Below are 25,035 nucleotides of genomic sequence, written 5' to 3'. Positions count from 1 at the left end.
ATAATTACTACATAGCTGCTCATAAAATAGAAGAGGCACTGCTAATATAATTTATAATCCACATTTTAGCTTGCTCAGAGATATAAAGGTGATGTTTCTTAACCTATACCTTATCCTAAGTGAAGAAATGGTTAACAAACTACTGCAAATTTTACCCCACAGAGTGTAGTCTAAAGGAATTTTATATATGCAAAGAAAAGATAGTTTAATTCAAATGTTGCCTGAGGCTTCTTCCTGGGAATCTGCAGTCACAGTCTCTGGAGATATGTCAGCACATTATCAGACCACAATCAACATCTGTTTCTGTCCTTCCCACTTCCTTTTCAGTGGAGGCAGCTGAGCAAAACCGTGTGAAACTTTCATTCAGCAGAAACATCATCTGTCCAGCTTGAGACCTGAAGGGAGAATTGTGGAAATGATCTGGAAGTGATTTCTCAATTGTGCTGCAACATCACGATCAGAATTCTGGCAGCCGAGTGTTGTGAGTTAAGGCCTGTTAGATTGGGAGGTTTTGTGGGTTGGTTAGGTACACAGCAAATGGTTGGCCACTAAACTAGTTGTGGGATGAAAGGCCCACAACCAAGTATTTAGGCAGCTCAACAAGCCATTTAACCATAGCAACCACAGAAGAGACACTGGTCACAGCAGACTGAGGAGCCAAAACATCTAGTGCACCCAGGAACACCCTCGAGATGATGTTGTGAGACTCATGACCATGTACATTGAGGGGGCACTCTTGCACTTTGACCTCTCCTCATTCAGTGTGGTATCACTCAAGCCACCTCCAACCCCGAGAAATACCTGTGGACCACAAGGCTGGTTACTAGTGCTGAGCGTCCCATCCTCTGAGATTATACAATTTGATGTTGTGCACTGAGAGTTTACTATGAGACGTTCAGTGAATAAAATCGTGACATAAAATAATTATAATAATCTTTGCATTTAATAGAGCGCGTCTAGCATCCCAAAATACTTCACAAAATTCAAGAAGTGTTTATCAGTGAACAACATTGAATATTGTGTCTTTTGGGTGTCCAATGGCAAGAGATAAAGCCAACACTCTCACAAAGAGTGTATGAATAGATTAGTAAAAACATTAGCAATGTGTTAGGCATTTAGCAAACAAAGCATTATTAGCAGGTGAGTACATAAATGTGTAAGATTGAGATGTTTATTCACTGCAGATTTGGGAATCTATACATCATCAGCTCCAATCCCATTACCCATCGTAGTACCTACAGGAATTATATTATATGCCTGTATATACAACAACAAAATTACATTTGTAAAGCGCCTTTCACGTCGGGAGGATGTCCCAAGGCACTGAACAGTTAGGGATTAGGCTAGTGCGTATAAACCCACTAATAGGCATTTAAAAAAATTAGATAAACATGTACACAAAGTGTGAAATACAGATGGAATTTGAAGAGTCCAGAACTCTGCATTCATTACATACAATTTATCAGATTTAATTCAGGGTATGAGCCCTGGCAGTGTGTGTAAAAAAAAACCTCTTGCCTCAAATAATTTCCCGAGGACACATTTCCAGCCATTGCAGATGGAAACATGAATTTATCAGCATTGTAATGGAGAATGGACCCCACTAGGCTCTTTAATCAAATTTCAAAGACCAGTTTGTAAATTTTTTCACATTGTTTCTAATATATAGGGTGCAAATTCCTAGATAGTTTGATAAATGCTTTTTGGCATTTAATGAATCTTCAGCAATCCTGAATGGAGCCAATTTAAATAGCCTTGCTCCACCCTGACCTAATGTATATTTGTAATTATCTTTTAGTACCTTTTGCTATAAAATTATGCAGTGTTAATAATATTATCCCAGCAGAAGACAGCCAAGTTTTTGGTTTCCATCTTTCCTTTCACTTGTTTCGATCAGGTATTCATCGGTATTTGTCTTCCCCCTTCCTTAACTGATTTTAAGGAATCAGTGACTGATTTTATTTATATATATATATATCTTGAGGTTTGTGTGAAACGTTGTGGCTGTGTGTTTCATCAGAGCTGATAAAAGTCATTCCATGTAGGTATCTGATCAAGAACTTGCACAAATCAAAACAATATAGAGGAAATACAATACATTGTCTTGGGAGATTGATAGTTAGGGTCTGCCTTGTCCTAATACTATAATTATGCTTGTATTTGATATAGACCCTGTAAAATAAACATCTCAAAGTACTTCACATGCAATTGCTATAAAGTGTGATAACTGCATTTGTAGGCAAACATGGCAGCTAATTTGAGCACAGCAGGTCCCACAAACAGCCATGAAATAAATGAATAATTTATCTTGGGCATTGTTGGCCAGGACACTGGGAGAAATTCCTTTTTCTGAATACTGAATGGAAGTCACTGTTTGAATGGGATCTATAAAGACCACCTGAACAGGCAGATCGGTTTAATATCTTGTTCCAAAGAATGATGACTCTTATAATTCGGAAACCTTAGTGCAAGTAGTGAGTCAGGAGCTAGAGAGAATACATTTCAGATTATTACCAAAAAATGCAAAGAGAGTTCAAGAGAATTTACTTTCACAAAGAGGATCATTAGCACATGGAATAACGTACCAAAGCTTACCAAAATGGTTGAAGTAGAGTTCATAATAGCTCTTAAAAAGAGTGAGACAAGTATTTGAAAAAAGGAATAATATAAAAGGATGAAAGGAAAAGGCTAATTCTAATAGCTCTTGCAGGGAGGATGCACAGACACAATGGGCCAAATGGATCTCGTCTGTGCTTAAAGAAATGTATGAATCTACGAAAATTCAGAAGAATAGGGGAGAAGACGAGATGAATCCAAAGTGATACTTAAGTGCTGCCAAGTTTGTGTTTAATAGTTTGTAATATTAAGATCCTTGGAAAGAATGAATTAGAATAGGAAACAATGTGATTTAAAATGAAACTATCATTACAAAGCATGACTTCTATAAAAATATCATACTGTTCCTTGAATGACAAGCAGATTAATTTAAATTTGTGGACAAAAAGCAAAATGAATCCAACCTATACTATTCAAGGCTCTGGGCAGAGCAAGTTTAAAACATTGACAGATTTGGTTAGTGTTCCCTCTCCAGCAGTATCTCTCCTCTAGCCTAACAACATTTGGAAATGTTCAGTTCCACGATGCTGAGATTCTGGCATTAGTTACAAGGAAATATTTCATTTGTCTTATAACAAAAGATAGGTCATTCACTTTATGGCTGTCTGTGGGACGTTGCTGTGCGTAAAGAATTTCCTGAATTCTACACAATTATAGGTTTGAAGATAATATTTGAAAAGCTAAAACTTCCTGAATTTCAGGACCTCTGAAATAGTGACCCCTGTTAGAAGTGTGGGTGTATAGCACATCAGTTGAAAGACTTGAATTGTCTCAACTGCAATCTTCCCAATTGCCTGAAGGTTGGCTACTTGGTCTGGGTATCAGAGGATGGTCTGCATTCATGGAGAGAAGAAAAAAAGAGAGAAACTATGGAGTTTTTTTTTAAAAAGATCATATCCATTGCAACAAATCTAAATGAATAACTAGGTTTTCACATGGATATCACCCAGCAACTGTTTAGTAAAAATTTTGCAGATGTGATTACTTGTGCATGTGAAGAAACTAACTTCCGGAGAGCAGAAGGCGCTTTAAGGGTGAGGTCAGGGAAACTGGCCAGGAAATTATGCAATGGACAAGAGAGAGCAGAAAAGAACATCTGACTAGATCACAGTAGATCGTGCCTCTACAGCATATCCTGGACTATATCCACATGAGTGTCACCAGATTCAGCAGGGATTTCTGTTTTGGCTGTGTATCCTACCTTGTTCTTGCCTAGAATGTTGTAATTTAAAATGAGCTGTTGAAAAGGACTGTTATCTGAAAACTTAGCAACAATTATTCCTGACCCATGCAGACATAAGAAACTATGCTCCACCCTCATGAAGAACTTTGTGATTTCTGCTCAGCCCTGATTATGGCATCAGGATAGAGATCAGGGGCAGGCCCCATGGTGAAATGGATAGAGCTCTAGTTAACGGACTGAGAACTCACTGGTTTGAATCCCGGTCTGTGCCAATTTCCTGGTTTCTGTTGCGGCTGCTTGGGGAGCTGCAAGTAGCTGCCTTCCCAGGGTTAGGAACTGGAAATTCAGCCAAGATTTTTGCTCTTGGTCTCTTTTCAGAATATGCCAGAGTAGAAGAAATTAGAAAATAATTGAACACTCTAAAACTTGTTTTAAAACAACAGTTTTAAACAGGAAGTGATTGTTATTGAGTTAATGGCTTAACTTGTGTCCCATTGCTCTTGTGTTGTATTGGTTCTCTAATACATTGGATGGTGATGTATTTCTGTGCTGGGTCGTAAATTTCCCTTGGTCGGGTCAATTCCGTAGCAAAATTACTTTTATTCTTATCCTTGCATTTGGTAGAGTGTCTTTTACATTAGGGGTACATCCTAAAGTGATGGACATGATTTACTGTGAAGTGTAGAGACTATGTTCATGGGCGAACGCAAAAGCCAATTTGTGCACAGCAATGTCCCACAAACAGCCAAGAAGTGAATGACCCATTTTATTTGGGGGATTGTTGACCAGAACACAGGGAGAAACTCCCTATTCTTTTCAAATAGTGCCATGACCTCCTGAATGGGCAGACAGGACCTTGGCTTAATGTCTCATCCGAAGGATAGCACCTCCAACAATGCAACACCCACCAGCACTGCTCAGGAGTGTCAGCGTAGACTATGAGTTTCAAGTCCCGACGTGGGGCTTGAACCCACAACCTTTTGACTCAGAGGTGTGAGTGCTATCACTGAACCAGCCTGACACACTTTAGAAAATTGTTCTCCTTGGTCAGTTTTCATTTTCTTTAATTGTGTGTGCACCAAGGCCTGCTGGTAACAGCTTGGTCTATGAATTCATTTTAACTGCAAACTGGAGTAATGTTGTGTAATAGGTGCTTTAATAATAATAATAATCCTTGCATTTGATATAGCGCTTTTCACGTCGGGAGGACGTCCCAAAGGGCTTCACAGAACACACTGTAAAGTGAATTGACTGTATATTTGTGGGCGAACGCGGCAGCCAATTGCGCACAGCAATGTCCCACAAACAGTCGTAGATTGAAAATGACCAATTTATTATTGTTTTGTTTTGGAGGGATTATTATTAGGCGTGTGGAGTAAGGAAACTTGCCCAAGGTTTCGCCCTGCCTGGAATTGAACTCAGGTCTCTCGCTTGCAAAGCGAGTGCTCTAACCACTGAGCTACAGGACTCCAAACTTTACAGTTCTGCCAGGAGTTAATGTTAATAGCTCTTACTGTGGAACTGCAGTTTCTATTTAATTTACCAGGAAAAAAGTACACGCCTGTATAGGTCAACATTTTAAGCTTGTGTGATTTCTGAAAGAGGTCTAATGTCCTATGTTCTAGCAGAGATAGGAAATTGTGCTCCACTGTCATGAGGAAGGTCCTGATCTATGCTTAGCCCTGATTCCAATTTGTGAGAATCTTCCCAGTGGTTAATAGCTCCTTTAATATGTCTTGTGAGATCGTCAGAAATCTCATTCCTTGGTTCCTCAGCCAGGCAGCTTTGCAGTCCTCAAAGGCACTGCTCACAACAGACCAGTCAGCCTCGAATATCTGCAGAATTTGGGAGGGACAGACTGGTTACTGAGAGCATTTGATTCCCGTTAATCCTGAACAATGAAAGCTAGTCTAGTGAGTAGCGTAATCCTACCTGAACAAGCAGCAGGAAGTTTGTCAGGCATTGCTCTCAATGGCAGTTTTAGCTGGACCCAGATTCTGGGGTTCCCAACCTTAGCTCTTACCAACCTGCACCTAATACTCTCTGGAATTAGGTAAGCAGGTCGAGTCTACAGGGAGAGATTATGGATTCTACTACAGGCAAATTTTCATATGTAGGTTGAACATTTCCTTTTGCTCCATTTCATGCATATTTATATGTCCCTGCTGCACTTAGGTATGTGCTTGTCCTGCATGTTTCGCTTTCTACTAATCTCTAAGAAAACAGGCAAAAAATTGATTAATATTTTTTGAGATCCACAAATACCAGGGTTGAACATGAGAACTGAATTATAGAGAACCTTATCCCGACATGGAAAGCAGGGTGAACAATAAGTCATAGAAAATAAACCAGTCAGTCTAACATCAGTGGAGAAATGTTTGAATATTTTACAAGACCCTATCAATGTTTAGCTAATGACTGGAGAGGTCATAAGGAATATTATGGATTTAGAATCAATTGGTCACATTTCACTAATTGACAGGAATTCTCTGAGGGGGTAACACACTGTGGTCCAGGGTTGTCCAGTGCATATAATTCATTTCCTGAATGTAATTGATGAAGTTCTGCACGTGAGGTTTTTGAATGAAATTATGAAGTAATGACAGATCAGTCAGCTGATTTTAGAATTGGTTTGGAAGTGTTGAAAGAAGAAGGTTAATCTATGTGGGGTAGTGACCAATGATTTCTATGTCGAGAGAATGGGGTGGTGGGGAGAGAGGTGTCAGCCTGGTTTAATTGTTAGGACTCTTGCCTCAAAGTCAAACAGTTTAGGGTTCAAGCCCCATATAGGCATGTAGTCTAGGCTGACAATTCAGTTTAGTACTGGCTGAGTGCTGCTTTTCTGGAGGTTGTTGTCCTTCAGATACAATGGTAAACCAAGGTCTTGTCTGCTTGTTTGGGTTACTTGTGGAGTCCTATAGCTCAGTGGTTTGAAAAGAGAAGTGTTTTCTCCCGGTGTCTTGGCCAACAATCTTTTGTGCTGCAAAAAGCAACAAACAACAAAAACAACAACAAGTTGCCCTTATATAGTACCATTCACTTCAGGAAAAAGTCCTAAGGCCCTGAAATCACTCACTACACAGCAATTCCTTTGAGACATTCCATTGTTCTCCGCACTAAAATGCAAATTCTCTAAGTTATTTATTGTGGAGAAAGTACTTGTAATACTAAGATTTATTCATGACACAAAACACTTTTACAAGGTGACTCACGATTGCAAGGAATCTGAACATTAAAGAGATGGAATAGGAATAATGATGGATAGATTTTAAAGCTCATAATCATACTAGCTAGACTCCTAGACTATTTACAACAGAAGAAAACCATTTATGCATAGGCAGATGGTCCTTCTACTGGAACTTTCTATTCCAATCCAAATTCCCTACTCTTTTCCTGTACCTATTTATTGTTCCTTCTGAAATTGTCATCCAATTCCTTTCACTAATTAGTGAATATTCAACCCACTGCAATGACTTATCCACAATGGACAAACAAACCCTGAAAGATATACCTCGTAAGAAATATCTAATGTTAAAAGTGGGGAAGGAGAAAGATTTAGATTTGACAGTAATCTATTAACTGAAAGCATCCAATCAGTGTAAGGCTGCTCATAATAATAATACTTACATTTGATATAGAGCTTCTCATGTCTGGAGGAGTCTCAAAGTGCTTCACAGGGTGTACTATAAAGGGTAGTGACTGTGTGTTTGATCATGAGAGAGATTTGGCTGTAGAATCCTTTGGGCCCATTTGATCTCCTCCTTGCAAAATACCAGCCTTTCCACTCTTCCCACAACAGCATCACATTGTTTCTTGATTGAGACCAGTATCCTGGCCTCAACCACCCATCCAGGTAGGCCTTTCTAGCTGTTTATTACCTGCTGTGCAAAAGAGGCTGACTTTACATGCTGTGGTGGTTTGGGTCCATAAACATGGGCTCTGCGTTATACAAGGACATCCTAAAAATGGCTGCTAGTCAGTCAGCACTTGTGGGGCAAGAGGCCGTACCATTTCCTGTATAAAGTGGCAGTTCCTGTAAATACTGTCTTTAACTTGGCCTTCACAGCCCTTAACCTGTCACTAGCCTTGGTATATCTGAAAATATGGTTCTGGGTTTTACTATTTCTATTCCAATAAGTTTTGATATATGTAGATTTGTTCATATTGAGATGTCTCTTTTTGAGCCTGAAGTGCCTTTGATTATTTATTTGTTCTGAAGATCAGTTTTATTGCTTGTCTCTGCATTGCCTCCAGGGCCTGGATGATCCCCTCATGTCACAATAACCAGAACAGCATTCAGTACTCCAGATGCAGCCCAACTAGAGAACTGAACATGGCTTCTAGGGTTTTGAACTTTACAAATTTGGTCATGTACCACAGCATCCTCTTGAGGCTTTGTTTATTGCTGCCTTGTTGCTGTTTGGAGATGGTGAGCAACGAGTAAATCAACACCTGCTCTCAGGTTCTATTCTCTCCATGGAGTACATGTGTCTCCTGATGTTCTTCCTATTTGCTAACCTGGTAGTTTCCATATCAATTCTCATTTGTTTATGACCAGCCTAGGTACATGTCCTGTCAAACTGAACTGAGCGCTGTGTTGGATGAATTGCATTATTTTAACTCTGTATAGTGAGTTTGGGGTGGTGGTGGGTGGGGGAGGGGTTTCGGAGGTTGTTGAAAATGAAATCACGATTGAGAAGTTTTTGATTACTTGACTGCTTTTTAACTACCTAGAAAATCAGAACACATAACACAATTTATTTTAAGAATGCAGTGGTCTGTGGAAAAGGGAAGGAGATTTTATAACAGCTTAGTTAAATGTTTTTAATAATTAGCCTGAACATCATATTAGGTTCACGGTGGCTAACATCAGTTTGCCTGGGGTCCACTTCCACAGTTTTAATTCAACAAAAGCCCCTTTCAGCAAACTCTGGCCTGATTCATGTCCCCCACCCAATCTGCCCCACCCTGAGGCAGCTTTCAACCATACAGCATTCCATCCCAGAGGCCTTCTGACTCACCTGTCCTTAGCTACATTCAAAGCCAGCTCAAGACTTAGCTCTTTAATTGCGCTTTCGCTCATCTTTCCTCTCCCCACCCCTTTCGGCTCCACATACCCCAAGCTCAGGTGCCCAGCCAACAATGTCAAGCACTTTGAGACACCCTCCTGACATGAAGGGCACTATATAAATATAAAATGTATTTATCTTAATGCATTAGAATCCTACTATAACATGGTATTCAGTTCCATAAAAAAACAACCATTGTTATAATGGGGCATGGTCGCCAGTCAGCACGACTGGGTGATGACAGCACTGCTCATGTGACGGGTGGCATTACTGCTCACATGAACAGAAGGTCGGCCAGCTCCATCAGGGTCATCTTGCCATTGCCACCAAATGCTCGCTGTACCGTTTGTGTTCCAAGTTTATCCAGAGGTCAAAAGCACCAGTGTATTTGTTTAAGATTATGAAAGTGGTCTGTGTTATATTAAAAGAGCATTCAAATAAAAGATATAAAAGGTTCCTTAAACTTTTGACAGATTTGTCATATGTAACAGCCGGGTATCAGTTGAGTCATGTTGTGATTTTGCTTGTCTTTCTCCGCAGGGTGGAAAATCTTACTCAGGGCCGTGTAATGGAAGAGACTGCAGCGCAGGATGCAAGTGTTTCCCTGAGAAAGGAGGCAGAGTGAGTACCCAGACCAGAATTGCTACAAATTCCCATCCTGCAGGAGCCCACATACTTAAGAGTAGTACTTCTCCATCTGTCATTTGTTTTTCATCCCAAAAGGATTGGTTAACCATTCAGTCACCATCAGCCTTTCAATCGATTCTTTTCTCAATTTAAAGAAAAGACAGTTGTTTGCTCTTTACAGATGTTCTACTGTATTAAGAAATCATTAATGAATCAGCGTTGTGGGCATTTGTTTGACATTTACATTATCCATGATATATCATCTTTGGAAAGTCTCAATGGGTTATATTATAAACACATAACAAAAAGTTTACTATTCAAGATTAGCTTATGGTTGACCCCAATGACTCCACTGGAATTTTAACACATTGGATTTTGTACTTCTTTTATGCAGGAAAGAAATGGAAAAGGGGCAGAACCATGATTATTAATTAGCACTGAAAAACTTAGTACACTATGGAAAAGGGGCAGAACCATGATTATTAATTAGCACTGAAAAACTTAGTACACTTATTATTGTTTATTTGTAATAGTTTTATAATCTCTTTTGCTCCTTCTTTGAAAATTTTAAAAGAGTGAGACACTAATGGTTTGATATTGTTCAGTGCAGAACAGAGAAACAATTAATTACAACGGGGCTTCAGTATGTAACTTTACTGTACATTGAATTAATGAAGGAAACATCCTGGATGGTACCTTAAGCTACAAGTTGCACTTCAGGTTTGTTCCATTTGATGGAGTCTACAGGGGCTTTATTAGGCTCGTATTGAAAACAGGATCAAATTAAAGATATATTTTTCAAAAATATGTTTTCTTCTGACAACTGTTTTGACATGTTTACTCAAAACATAGAACAAGAAGGTTTCATTCATATTGCCTAAGTGACAGCTTCAAATGAAAATATTCAAATCACCGCACTTACATACACTAATAATCATTTCTTCTCTTTTAAACACTATCACATTATTGAAAAGAATAATGTTATATTATTTTTCTTGCATTCATGGACCATAATCAAAAAATGAATGCCTGACATGAATAAGCATACTCACACATATCACACATTCCTGAACAAATAAGTACACATGCACATACTTAGACAAGTACACATATCAGACCTACTCGTACATTAAAGCTGAATATTTTGGAAGCCCAATACCTGATCTAACACTGAATGAAATGTTATGAGCCTTTCACCGTCAAGTAGATCCTGAGACAATAAAACTGAAATTCAGACTCCAGATAATAATCTGTTTAGCAGACTCTTGAACCTTTGCCTGTTCAGCTGGGGTTCTTCAGAAATGATAGTTTCCTGTTACAATTTCAAATAGTCTGGCTGGACAAAATGAACGGATCCTTTCTGATTCCACTCATCTAGCTCTGTGTCGAACCCCAATTTATCGTTCATGGTTAATTATTTAAAGATTGACAAAACAAACATATCAACAAGGAGGAAAATATTCGCAGCATATTATTGGTCTGGTCTGGATGGTGGAAGGGAATTAGTGGGGTGCCACAGGAGGCTTTACTGGCATCTCTTCTTTTCTCCATATAGTTGACTTCAAATTTTTGATGCTTCTCTGTAGCACTTTTCCACATCAGCTGAGGGTAGCCAACTCAGCCTCGATGAGAAATCAAATGTACATCTTCCACATCTGAGCTCCTCTTTACCAATGCTGAGCAAAATCCAAGAGTAACAATACATGCTGTTTAAACTACTTTTAGAGACCAAGGGGAGAAGAGGAGGTAGGCAGAAGGGAGAGAGGTGGTGACTGTGACCCAAAGTTCAATTGTGAAGCTAACATGAGCTTTTTCTGGTGGTGATTTAAAGCGGGATCTTCTTGGAGCTGAACTGGCTCCAAAGTGATACATCTGGCAACAGAATATCAGAATCACGCCAGCCCTCTGTGGCGGTCTCAGTACTGCGGTTTCTGAGCCAGGCGGATCTGCAGTATTACAGGTCACTGCTGATGATAGCCCAGCCACCCTGGCTAATCGGCAGGACCTGCAAGGCAGACCAGTCACTGGGGGCAGGGAGTCATCCCACTCAGCTCCAGTTAACCCTGCAACCCAAAGCCCTAATGGGTAGGGTGGTCCTAGTTGGACAAGCAGCGGGAAAGCTTGCCAGACAGCAATATCAATGGCAGGCTCTGCAGTTAGACTCCAGTGGTACCCCAACGCACACTCTGGGGTCCCCAAGTCTTGGATCTTGCCAACCTGTGCCTAATACTTTCCGGAATTAGGTAAGCAGGATGCTTCCCTCCAGGGAGAGAGTGGGCATTCAATTCCAAAATTCTATCTCTGGAATTTCCATGTGTAGGTGGGATGCAGGGAAATCTCACCTTGGTTTCGATACTCTTAAGCATGGTGATGGGTTTCTGTATGTGTCAGACACCCAGCTGAACAAAGAACAAGATTTGAAGTCCGAAGCTTTCAGTATCAGCAGAATTTCATTTCATTTCACAAACTCGTAGATTGTTTACAACGCAGCAGTGTGTTTGGCCTATGATGTCTGTGTTGCTGTGACCTCCCCTCCTGGTGTTATCTACTGGAATCTCATTCCCCTGTTCTTTCTCCATATTCTGAATGTTCTAAATTTTTGGAATCTTTCATTGTTTACCATAGTATCTGGGAGTGAAATTCCTCATTGTTAAATCTATGGAACAGACTCCCTTGGGAGACGGTGGAAGCAGAAAGTATTGATTTATTCAAATACAGATTAGATAGATTTCTTTCAGAAAATAATATTTTTGGATACAGCACATGAGTAATTTAAGTCATGACATACGACAAGTGTAGTATGCTTGCGAGAAACAGATAACTCAGTTAGAGCCTCGCAAGCGAGAGACTTGGGTTCTATTCCTGGCAGAACGAAACGTTGAGCAAGTTTCCTTCCTCCACACACCTCTGTTTACCTAGCAGTAAGTAGGAACCCGGTTGTTAGTCGATTGGCGGATCGCTTTGTCATGGATAATAATCCCTATAACAAAAAAAAATTTGATCATTCAATCCAAGACTGTTTGTCAGACATTGCGTTTCACCCACAAAATATACAGTCAATTCAATTTGATTGGGCTCTGTTTAAATAAATACTTTCTAGTATCCTTAACTATCCTTCACAACTCTGCACCCATGAGGTCTTGCCCTGCAGTGAGGTACATGTGCCCATACAACATGTCTTTTGCTCTGTTTTGTAAACAAATAATAATAATAATAATAAATTGGTCACTCAATCCACAACTGTTTGTGGGACACTGCTGTGTGCAATTGGCTGCCACGTTTCTCCCACAAAATATACAATCAATTCACTTTATAGTATATTCTGTGAAGCACTTTGAGACGTCTAGAAGACGTGAAAAGTGCTATATCAAATGCAAGGGTTAGTGTTATTTTTACTATGGTAACATGTGACTACTAGAATGGTAGAAGGCGAACTAGATAGACCTTGATCTTTTCTCATCTAGCAATTCCTATGTTCTTATGTTTGTTTGGGCTCCTGTTATCCCCTGAAAGAGAATTTATTGATATGTCAAAAAATTAGGTTTTAAAATACTTCAGTTTTGATAAGAAGTCCACCTTTTCCTAAAATGGGTTAATACTGTAGTATCTCCACGGTACTGATATTCTGAGCTTGTGCTGTTTATTATACAGATTTCCCATTCAAGTGCTTTTTTAGCCTCTCTGAAAGGACAATGATAAGTAAAAGCTATTCCCAGTGTAACTCTAGTTCCTCGGGTGCTTTCTTATGTTTAAATTCCCCGATGCCTCAACGTCAAACTCCCTAGATAATTTGCCAACTGAACCATACACTGTGGGAAGGTCCAAAGTTTAATCTCTGGTCTGTGATAATTTAACTAAACTCAGCTAGGACAGTGTCAGAGGGAACTATGCATGATTTAAGCATCCTTTGTTAGGGAGGGAGAAAATCAACCAGAGTATGGTTCCAAATTAATATTCAGTGACCCATGCTGGAAAGCACATGTGGATGACATCTGGTGAGAGCAGATTGGGATGGGCTGTTATGCTGTGTCTTCCATAAGCACATAACCTGCCAACACTTCCTGTCTTGGCTCACACTTGAGGGATGACCATATGGGCGTGACACTAACGGACAACCATTGAGTAAGGAACCATACACCAGATGCGACATTATGAGTGTTGTGGAAGCTATTTGTGATTCCTTAAGATTTGGAAACTGCAGTGTTTGCCCCAAAGTCTCTAGCTTTTCTTATAGGAGATAAGCTCCCAACAAAGCTCCAAGCAATATCAGCTGACACTGGTGTTCAAATAATCTCCAGCATCTTTTGAGGACATACTGGGCTGCTGTGAAATCTGTACCATTTCACGCTACAAGCCCCACCCACAGCACAAGCAGAGACACAGAAACAACTAACCCTGCTTCCCATCTGTTGTTACAAGTTGAGTATCAGACTTTAGTCAGTGGACTCAGACCTTCCCCATTGCTCAGTAATGGGCTCGCTGACCTGAACAGGTGGAACGACTTCTTAGCCTGCCCACAACCATAACCGATGGCAGGCTATATTGCTCATTTTTGCATCAGTTTTGGGGCTGCTGAATCCAGGACTGGATAGAGCAGCCATCACAGGATGTAGTAAAGCGCTCCTTTGGAGGAAGCAGCAACATCTAATTTCTGTTTGTAGCACAGTCCCTGAAGGCAGGGCTGGTGACACTGCTGCAGTGTAAACCCAGCAAACACAAATTGTGGAAGGAAGTAGGCTATGAATTACATATCCAACACTTTGTTGTGTAACTCAGGCAGAGCAGCAACTTGGCAGTGATTTAAGTTGTGGTCTTAGCACCAATCATAACCTAATTTGTTTGCTTCAGAGCTGTTTTGGAGCTAGTGTCAGGATATGGGAGTTTTAACCCCAGTCCTGCAGTAGAGGGAATTTAGGCTGTGAAGTTTGATTCAAAACAGATGTCAATTCAAGATGAATCCAAAATACTCAGTTGTAATGTTAATGGTGTTGCAGAACACTGAAGTGTTAGCAGATAATAGCCATTGGGAATAACCTTATCTTGAGAACTATAGTACAGACATCCCTTCTGTGTGTCCAAAGAGGAACCATGCTGATAAGACTATACAATGTTATCAGAGAAGTCTTGATCTATGTGGGAGCACTTTGAACTGTTTGTAGAATGACTCAGCTATGTGATCTTTGACTTCCAGCTGTTGAGAGGGAGTAGGGAGCAGATACCCCACTTTGTTGGTTTTGCAATACTTTATATTCTAGTATTCCACTGTTGCTTTTTCCTCTTTCATTTTTTGCTATTTCTGCATACCTGCTACATTTAAATATTCCTGTTACACCAAATTAATCATTAATGCTCTCTCTCCAATGCGTTTCTTTTTTGGCTATATATTTTTCTTCTTTTTGGGTTCATCTTTGATGGTTTACAGATATTTCCCTCTTTCTTTCCTTATTGACCTTTTCTTCGAAATGTTGGTAAAGTCTTTCTAACTGTGAGAAGTAAATTATTAACTTATTATTAACTCAGTAACTTTAAAATGCCTCACCAGTTTTCAACTAGACTGCACAGTAACTTCCTCCTTTCAAACACAAGGTTTGTTTAGAAGTGGCAACCATATGTGTTGGGCTCATTGAAAGACAAGACTCGTGCAGAGTTATTAGACCTTAACCAAGATTTTGGCTTACCAGGCAAGAAAGATGCTGCTTTCTCTCACCAGTGGATGTGCTGGGAACTGTGAATATGGTATTCAATCAATATTGGCATTACCACCTCAACCTTAAAAAAAATCTGAAATATGTTTTCATGAATTCATCAGTTCCAATGAAGAGTCACACCTGATGTGTTAACCTGTCTTGCTCTTTCAGAAGATGATTGACCTATTGTGCATTTCAGTTTCAGATCTCAAATATTTTAGATTTTTCCCTCAGAGGCTGAAATTACTCACCGTCTTAGCCTTACGATTATTGTCTTAAATTTTAAGAGTGTGCAAAATTTCGGAGATGCCTTAAATTCAGCTTCATTTTTAAAGTCAATTTTCTGCAAATCTTAAAAGGAACTGTAGAGAATCTGTTGCTAAATTTAATACTTTCAAAATTGTGCACATAGTGTAAGCTAAGACTCTGGGTTTTGAATCTCTGATATCCAGCATTACCAGTTGTTCTTTATTTCTAAAATACTTAGTTTAGCTATTTTTCTGTGTTCTCTTTTCTCTCCCGAAGATACCAGGTATGATCAACAGTCATGGGGCACAATTTATTCTTGTCCTATTCTTTGCACCTTTGAGCGAGAAACAGCCTTGAATCTCATTTTCCACTATTAATAATTTTTTAACTTTTTAATTCTGGATTTGAAATGTGTTTACATAACAATTATCCAGTATATTGTAAAAACAAGGCGAGTGCTTGTAGTATAAAGCGTTGTATCGCGGAATGTGGGCTGATTCCCAGACCAACACTCTAACTATACAGCTTAGTAAACGGCAATGTAAATAAGTCTGACGACTTTCCTCTGTGTGCCACTTGTTTCAAGGACCAGTGTTTGATATAATAAAATAGAATTAGAATTTTTTTAGCATAGGAGGAGACCATTCGGTCCATCATGCCCGTGCCTCTCTGTAAGAGCTACCTGCCTTTTCCCTGTACTTATTTAGAGTTTTACATTGAACATTTGGTCACCATTTGGCCATTCCATATCCTAATAACCCTCTAAGTAATAGAAATTCTAAACACTTCATTTATTGATTTGTTTTACTACATTTTTTAGCCAATATCTGGTGAGACTCATACTCTTCCTGCCTACAATAAGCCAATCAATCCTTGTCACCTTACAATACAAGCTCAAGACTTTGTGTGGAGCATAAAAACATAATATTCTACGCCTAGCAAATACCTAGTCACTACACATTCCGGTAAATCACTTTAAGACACCCTCCCAATGTGAAAGGCATTATATCAAATGCAAAGATTATTATTAGCAGTATTTATCTTATCCAGAGGTGAGAATACTACCAAGTGAGGCAAACCGGCAATTTATTTTATTACTATCTAGTGTATGTGGTAAGTCTGACACAAAGTCACTTAGTTGTGCTCAATGGGACAAATCAGTACTTTATATTGCCACACAAAACAGTCCTAAAGTCAGTCAATTATTTAGAGATCCTTTCACAACAAAAGACAACTAAATGAGTATTCTACTGTGGGCTCCAATGTAGGGTACTCACTGATGTGAGTTGAACACCATTCTGTTTCATTCAGGAAATTGTGGCATTACAATTTACATGTTTAATTTTATTTTAATTTTATATTTGGAATGACACGTTATTTAATTATTTAGTTATCGAATTCAAGATCCTCACCCTCACCTACAAAGCCATTCACGGCCTTGCTCCCTCCTACCTCTCCGACCTACTATCCCCCTACCTACCTGCCCGTACCCTCCGTTCCTCTGGCTCCGGTCTGCTCCACATCCCCCGCACCAACCATCGGTGGCCGGGCCTTCAGCCTCTCAGCCCCGAGGCTCTGGAACTCCATACCCCAGTGCCTTCGCCTTGCTTCTTCCCTTTCTTCCTTCAAGGCCGGTCTCAAGACCTTTCTCTTTGACCGTGCCTTCAGCTCCCCTCTCGACTCCCTACCTCTTCCTCGCTCCCTCCCTTCCCTCCCCTCACCCTGACCATTTCCTCCCTGCTCGGGTCCTGACCCAACTGTACAGCGCCTTGGGACGTCCTCCCGACGTGAAAGGTGCTCAATAAATGGAATCTTGTTGTTGTTGTTATAATTGAAAATATAATTATAGTTATTTATGAGCACACAGGGATTCTAAAAGGGAGCAGTAGATTTCTTCCATAGCATTCATCCATAGCAGTGAGTTCACTGCAAAGATCAATCACATGGATCAGAAAAAACTGCCCTAAAAGACTCATTTTGTACCGGGTTCATTACTGATCATGATGATTCGCTAGCAACGAATACTATATTTCTTTGGAAACCTGGTATATTCAGATAATACCTTGCATGAAGATTTACTCTTGTGCTGCATTCAATGTGCTCTTTTTACATCAGTTCTCTGATTTACTCCGTATTTGGGCAAGTTTCCTTACTCCACACAGAGCCTAATAATAATCCCTCCAAAACCAAAAACAATAATAAATTGGTCATTTTCAATCTACGACTGTTTGTGGGACATTGCTGTGCGCAATTGGCTGCCGCGTTCGCCCACAAATATACAGTCAATTCACTTTGCAGTATGTTCTGTGAAGCGCTTTGGGACGTCTTCCCGACGTGAAAAGCGCTATATCAAATGCAAGGATTATTATTATTATTATTATTTGTTCATACTAAATATACATAAATGTTATGCCTTCTCAACTGTTTGTTTTTACAATGTAGCAAAAGGGAATCAGGGATAGAGCAACAAGACTGTGGTAGATCTACCAAGCTGTGATCAGTTCAGCTCCAGTTCAGTGATTGAAGATTGATTCAACCTCGTTGCACAAAGTTCAGGACCTTGTAAATAAAACTATGTTCCTCAGATTCATCAAAGTTTACTCAATATTTTAATACTGAGGGCAGCACGTCCTTCAGGGACTCAATTGCCTCTCATGGGAATGCTGAGAATGAGACTGTCCACAGACTTGGAGAGGAAATGTGGGAATAGGTCAGATTTCATGATGTTTTGAAGATTAAAAATGTTAAAATATGCTGATTCCAATAGTGATGTATCGAGTTTGCCTCTTTATGTTTCGAAATAGATTATGTGTATCTTCTCCCATTCAAGAAATTGCTCCCTAATGTTTCACTGTGAATTCCTGCTAACTGTTTTTTCATGATGTTACTGCAATGCAGTGGATTATTCACATAACCAAAGAAGCCTGCGATTGCACAGATATTTTGGGTTTCAAATATGTGAAAGGAGGAAAGCAGATAACAGTGGACAGGCTGATCCAAACATTCTCACTCAGTCCAGTTGGCCTTGCTAATCTTACAATTTAAATGAGCAGGATAGAAGAATTCATGATCTTAATCGACTAAAGAAACCAAATATCAGAAATTTACGAATTCCAAGAAAACAAAGATGTTTGTTCATTTTTAATCTTTTGAAATTGTTGACGAAGATGGGAGTAAAGAATCGCATAAGACTCACAGATAAGAACAACACTTTTCCATTGATGTACGAGTAGCTTGTACCTTCTGAAAGTACTCTGAAACTGAGAAGCTCAGGAACTGATCTGATCTGAGCTGTGCGGAGGGGGTTGCTTTTCATAGACGCAGGCTGTAAGCCCAAACTGATGGTGACACAGGAACGTCTAACATGTGCAAGTTTGTACAGCTGTTTCCATGCTGCCGCACATAACTTTTGTTTCTGAGAATTGTAACAATGGTATTGTTTCACGTAATCTGCAAAACTGAAGAAATATTGTTGATGGTTATTTAGGGGTATGCAAGTCAAAAACTCTTGTATGCGAACAGGAAGTACTGTAGGTCAATCCTCGCCGTAGGTTATTTTGGAAATGTTAGCCAATGATGAAATTTGAGTAGAAAGTGCTCACTCTACCTGCAAGACACAACTGGATCCAGAAGTGGTCATGCTGTGGTCAGCCATGTCAACTATGATCTGCATATGGTTAGCATACATTGAAAGGAAGTCTTCCAAATCACAACAGTAAAACTTGCAGTATATTTTGGCTCATTCCGGTGTGTGGAGATCTGCACAGACCCTTTTGTTCTCAGGTCTCCAACCTTGTCTAAATGAACTCAGCTACTTGTAAGTCAGCCAATATAAATGGAGTTAATGCCCAGGCTGTTCTTTTCAATACAGTGGATATCATTTCAGAACAAAGAATACGTGGAAACAGGATGAATCAGCGCCTGAAATTGTGCTGTTTTTGCTAATATTTCATTCTACTGAACATTAATATGACATGGCACCAGAACCAGCTGTACAAGAATATAAAATGGACTGGGGCAGTTTATCTTACTGAAAGAAACACTGCAGATGTGACCTTGTTAACCTAATGTGGCTTACAAAAGAAGTTTGACCTACTCTTCCTACCAGAATACCAATCCTACTGTCTTCTCATTACAGCTTCAAGCTGTACCTCAGATGAGTTAATAACAACTTACAGTTATATAGCACTCTTCACACAGCATAGTGTCTCGGAGCGCTGAGTCCAATGACCTGGCCTCAACTACTGTTCCTGGTTACCTGTTCAAGTTGTTGATTGGACTCTGTTTAAATAATACTTTCTGGCATCCTAAATTATCCTTCACAACTCTGAACGCATGAGATCTTGCCCTGCAGTGAGGTACATGTGTCCATACAACATGTCTGTCGCTCTGTTTTGTGTCATAAAAAAATAATAATAAATTGGTCACTCAATCCACAACTATTTGTGGGACACTGCCTGTGTGCAATTGCCTGCCACATTTCACCCACAAAATATACAATCAATTCACTTTACAGTATATTCTGTGAAGTGCTTTGAGATGTCTCCCAAGACATGATAAGGCGCTATATCAAACACAAGGATTATTATTTTTATTATAAAGTATACAGGGTGCAATTAACAACAATGCAGACTTGTGAAGAAATACAGTATCAAAGAAAGGAAAGGATTGAACCAGAAGCCACTAAAATTAAGTTAAGTTTTTCTAAGAAATCCATGCATAGATAGGGTAATGGAGATACATATGGATTTTGTAACGATTACATTTTCAGAGGCATTTGATAAGGTGGCACATAATGGAATGATTGAGAACATTCAGGTACATGGTTTAAAGGTAAATTGTCATCGGAAGAGATAAGGGGGGGTTAGAAAAAAGATTTGCATGCAGGGAATTATTAGAATATGAGAAGCATTGTGGCTCGTAAGGCTGAGATTGAAAAAAGTTTTGAAGATGAACAATATAAAATGGGAGAGAGAGAGGGAGAGCAGGAATTAAAATAATTTATCCCAAATTAAGGAGCTATCTCAATGATCTGAATGGCCTCTTCTTGTGTTGATTTTTTTATATAATTCTGTGACAAGGGAGATATGGTCACTCACTGAAGGTTTCCAGTCAATGTGAATCTATTATCAACAAAGCTAATGAAATATGAGGTTATATTTCAAAGTCATCTAACTACCTGCAGAGTGAATCTGCACTAAACTTACCATGTATAGATCATCACCTATATTGATGGCATTGATGGAACTGCAAAAAGTTCACAGAATAATGAGCAAATTTGAGTAATGGACTTGGGGAGGGGATTACCGCCACTCACTGCCTAGGCTGGCAACTAGGTGCCTAGATACTAGAAAGCAGTTGACACTCAGGAAATCAATTGGTGGGTTTGGTGATCACCTTCAGGAGAAGAGGGGAGAAATTGGATTGAAAATAACTAGTTCTCCTGTCAAAACACATCTCCAGCCACTTGAAGCCACAGGAGACTTGGGAATGTCTTTATTTTCACGTTGTATTCAGCTTGGCTTGCTCAACTTCAACCACAGATGGCTTCCTCCCCCATCCTCTGACAGTGAAACATATTTTCAACCCATTCAGGTTTCAATGCATCCAATGGAATAATGGTCTAATATAACTAGATCCTGCCACTGGGTATTTTCCTCCCCTGCACAAGGAATCTGAAATTAGTGCTATCTCATAGGTACAAATGATGATAACATCTAAGGTGTTAAATTACTCATTGGCTTAATGTGCAGAATTTTGGAAAATGTTTGAAGTCGGTCTGATTTGGAAAGTTGTTTTTCCGCATAACTGGGGGAAATGATTTTGAAATTAAGAATAAATTAAGAATTTTCCAAAATAATCAGAAATCTTAAGACTGTTGTGTTTTGGTTAAGACCATGAGAAATTTGAGAATTCTTAAGTTTACTGATTATCACCCCCCCCCCACCGCAATCCTGTATCCACAAGAAATATTCCTCCCCCCAAAAAGAACACACATACTCTCTAATCTTATCTGGTACTAGACAGGTATTTTGATGAGCTGAACAGTGACGTCTAAACTACACGGAGCAGTTTAACAGAGGAAAGCAGCTGCTGCAGCGAGTCCTGGGAGACAGCAGTAAAATAATAATCAAGGTTAATTTGAGCAAACATTTGTTCAAAGTACTCAAATGGAAGAAAGTGCAGATCAATTTGAGCCATTAATATTAGAAATCTTTCAGCCTTATAAGGAAAGAGTGCAAAATTCTGAGTCCTTTGTGGAACTGGTGTTTCCTAAATATGTACATCTTTTTAAAGTTTAGCAATTTCTGAAAATGAATGGAATGCACCACATTCCCCTTCTATCCAAGTTTCTCAATAGCTGCCAATATACAGTTTAAAGATGCAATTAATTTCTATTGCTGCAAAAAGCACCAACGATGTAACTCATTGCTGACATATTGGAAGCAAGGCTGAAGAGATGAGTCATAAGTTGGAATTTGAAGACGGGGCGGGGGAGGGGATAAGGCAACAGATCTCTGGACGAAGTTCCAAAAAGCGTGAGCAAGTGATCACGGTTTTCTTTTGGAAATCAAAACTTTTTCTCAACAAAAGTAAACTTTAATTGAAATATTTAAGTGCATGAGGTTGATGCTTCCTGCTCTTGATCACTGTCCAGTGACCTCAATTGAAAGGTGTTTGTTGACAGTGAGTGAGGACAGGATCAGACTTGGCATCATGAAAGAAGGCTTAAAATGAATGGATATACAGAAATTTGAACTAATAGCTGCTTTTCTCAGCTTTTAGCACTAATTTAAATAGCACATTGGTTTAGTGCATTGGTGCAGGATTATTAGAAAAAAGCTCACACCCACCACTTCTTCCAGGATGTGTTCCCAATCTCAGCATTGCCATCGAAACAAAGAATGTTTGGTGAAAATAAAAGAGTGATTCATCAGAGTCTATTCTTGCTAACAGCCAACTTTGGGAAAGATCCTGCAAAACCTAGAAACTTTTACTAAGATACAACATGAGTGGAGTAAGATTCTGCCTACATTTACTCTATTTGACCGAGCCTTCAGCCCCCCTCTCGACTCTCTTCCCCCTCCTCGCTCCCTCCCTTCCCTCCCCTCACCATTTCCCCCTCCTCGCTCCCTCCCTTCCCTCCCCTCACCCTGACCATTTCCCCCCTGCTCGGGTCATGACCCAACTGTGCAGCGCCTTGGGACGTCCTCCTGACGTGAAAGGCGCTTTATAAATGGAATCTTGTTGTTGTTGTTGTTGTTGTTGTTGGATTTATGTGGCATTTTAGATTGGCCAGAATTTGGTAAGTTGTTGAATTTAGTCTTAACTTTGAAGTCAGTTTTCTGAAAACAGAAAAACAGCTTCAAAGTTAAGGCTGTATTTAAGAATTTCTATGCTCTGAAACTACGGATAAGACATAAACAACAATTTATATTTGCATATTGCTTTCAGATCAGATGGACATCTCCAAATGCTTCACATAACTGACAAGTAGCCCAAGTTAGGGGGTAAGCTAAGGGGGCAAAGGTGGCTCTTAATAGAGTAAATCTGGGTTTTGTCTACAAAATACAGTCAATCCACTTTACAATATATCTTGTGAAGCACTTTGAGCCTCTGTGATGATGTGATAAGGCACTATATCAATGCAAGTATTATTATTAAATCCAGATCCAAGTAGAATTTCTACCCGGAGGAGACTGAAGGGAGGGAAAAGGACAAAATAAAATAAAAATATATAAGTTCAATTTAGCCAAAACATTTCATGGAAATTTTGTTATGAAATCTGTATGCTGTATTTGTTTACAAAGTACTGCAGGCTATTTATGGATAAAAGCATTGCTCAATATTATCCTCAGATGAGCATCATGAGCTCCCCTCACACAATAAGTGGATTGTGTTCAGCTCTGATGATATTAGAGAATGAATTTTAATGCAGGCATAAGATTTAAGAGTTAAAGTACGTAATTTAAACACGAACAGGAGATAGACCATTTGGTGCAATTTTCACAGAATAATGAGAGAGAATTGGATGATGAAGAACCTTTGGCCTATTTAATTTCATCCTTCAAGAATACTAACCCTTGAATATTCCCATTACTGTTTCTTAAATGAATCCAGTCCTTGCTTTAACCACATTTTCTGGTAACTTGTTCCAGCTGTTGCTGTCCTCTTCACTGCTTCCAGGGCATGGATGCCCCCGTATATTGTGGTAACCCAAAATGAACACAGTATTTCAGATGCAACCTAACCAGAGCACTGTACAGTTTGACCTGTTGAGCTCTATCTGTAAGATCTTGGCTGCATCCTCAGATTCCACAGCCACCTCATGGTAGGTTTCTATCCTCTACTAATTTAATTATATTTCACTGGCTGCAAATCCAGCACTTTTTTACATGAGGAACAAGAGGATTTTTGACGAGAACAAAGAAAATTGTGAAGCGACCTGATAGAAGTTATAAGGGTATGAAGGGTTTTGCTAAGATAAATAGGGAGAAATTATTTTCATCAGTTGGCTAGTCAGTAACTAGAGATAATACATTTAAGTTTAATTTAAATTAAATTTAAGTCCTTCAGACTTGGATCCCTTTTAAAACTACTACTTTGGTCAACTAATAATCCAAGTCTACATCTTACCCTTGAAATCCAGTGACAGCAGTTTGTAAAGTTGTCNTTTTTGGTGCTTCATCTAAAAGGATGTTGATGATACTTTAAATTAAGGAGTATGGAGATAGTAACAAATCTAATAGATTATCATGGAGTGGGAAAGGAGTAGAAGAACATTGTAGGGGATCCATACAGTTGCAATAGAGAGAAATTCATTGAGAACACACACTCTTCCCCCCTACCCCTCCTCCCATATTATCACAAGAGAAAAAAGGAGCTGATTATTTAGAACAGCAATGTCAGCAACCAATTTACCCTTCGACCTCTCTCCAACCAGTTCAGCAATATTAGCAACTCCCCAATAAGCCTCCAGAGATTGACCTCTCTCATCCCAACCATAAAGGAATATGATTGTGTACTTGCCATTGTATCACCAGAAATCAGATATCAATAATAATTCTTACATTTGATACATTCATGTCAAAGGAAAGTCTCAAAACACTTCACATGATATACTGTAAAGATGAGTGTCTGTGTGCTTGTATGCAAATGTGGCAGCCAATTTGTGCTCAGCAGTGATCCCATCAATAAAACACAGTGGTTTGCACTCAACTGGCTACTGTATAGAACAAATTGGCCAAACTCTTTCATCTTCCATTCCGGTCAACGCCCTCATATTGTGACGAATATGCCTTATTTTGACTTTATTTTGCTGTGGCTTTGCTATTCATATTATTCTTTTTCATTCTCATCTGAGGTAATTGTGGGTTTTTTTCTTGGTTACTTCACTGGTTTCCTTACATTCCTTTGCTGGGCTTCCCAGCTTCCACTCAGTTATTCTGTTTGATCTTCTGTGGTTTCCAGTCGAGCAGTTTTTTTCCTCTTTAATGGCAGACAGTCCCACAATGTAGTTGCTTAGGAAGCTGTTGTTCTGAATGCATGGCAGGTGATGCAGCTTCAGACTATTTTAGCCTCCACCCACCTGCTGTCTGTTCAG

At 39.4% G+C, this 25,035-nt stretch overlaps 1 protein-coding gene across 2 annotated transcripts in view; it reads left to right on the top strand.

Annotated features, from left to right (window-relative positions):
* Nucleotides 1–25,035, top strand: part of col4a2 (collagen, type IV, alpha 2) — a 147,619-nt gene that overhangs the window by 44,657 nt on the left and 77,927 nt on the right. For both annotated transcript variants that reach the window (XM_042333939.1, XM_042333938.1), the window contains exon 4: nucleotides 9,409–9,489. In XM_042333939.1, coding sequence (XP_042189873.1) covers nucleotides 9,409–9,489 — 81 coding nt within the window. The remainder of the gene's footprint in view (nucleotides 1–9,408; nucleotides 9,490–25,035) is intronic.

This window comes from Callorhinchus milii, unplaced genomic scaffold (assembly GCF_018977255.1).
Source record: "Callorhinchus milii isolate IMCB2004 unplaced genomic scaffold, IMCB_Cmil_1.0 Scaffold4, whole genome shotgun sequence".
Taxonomy (NCBI): Eukaryota; Metazoa; Chordata; class Chondrichthyes; order Chimaeriformes; family Callorhinchidae; genus Callorhinchus; species Callorhinchus milii.
Note: the sequence above shows the minus strand (reverse complement) of the source record. Positions and strands in the feature narration are given on the sequence as shown.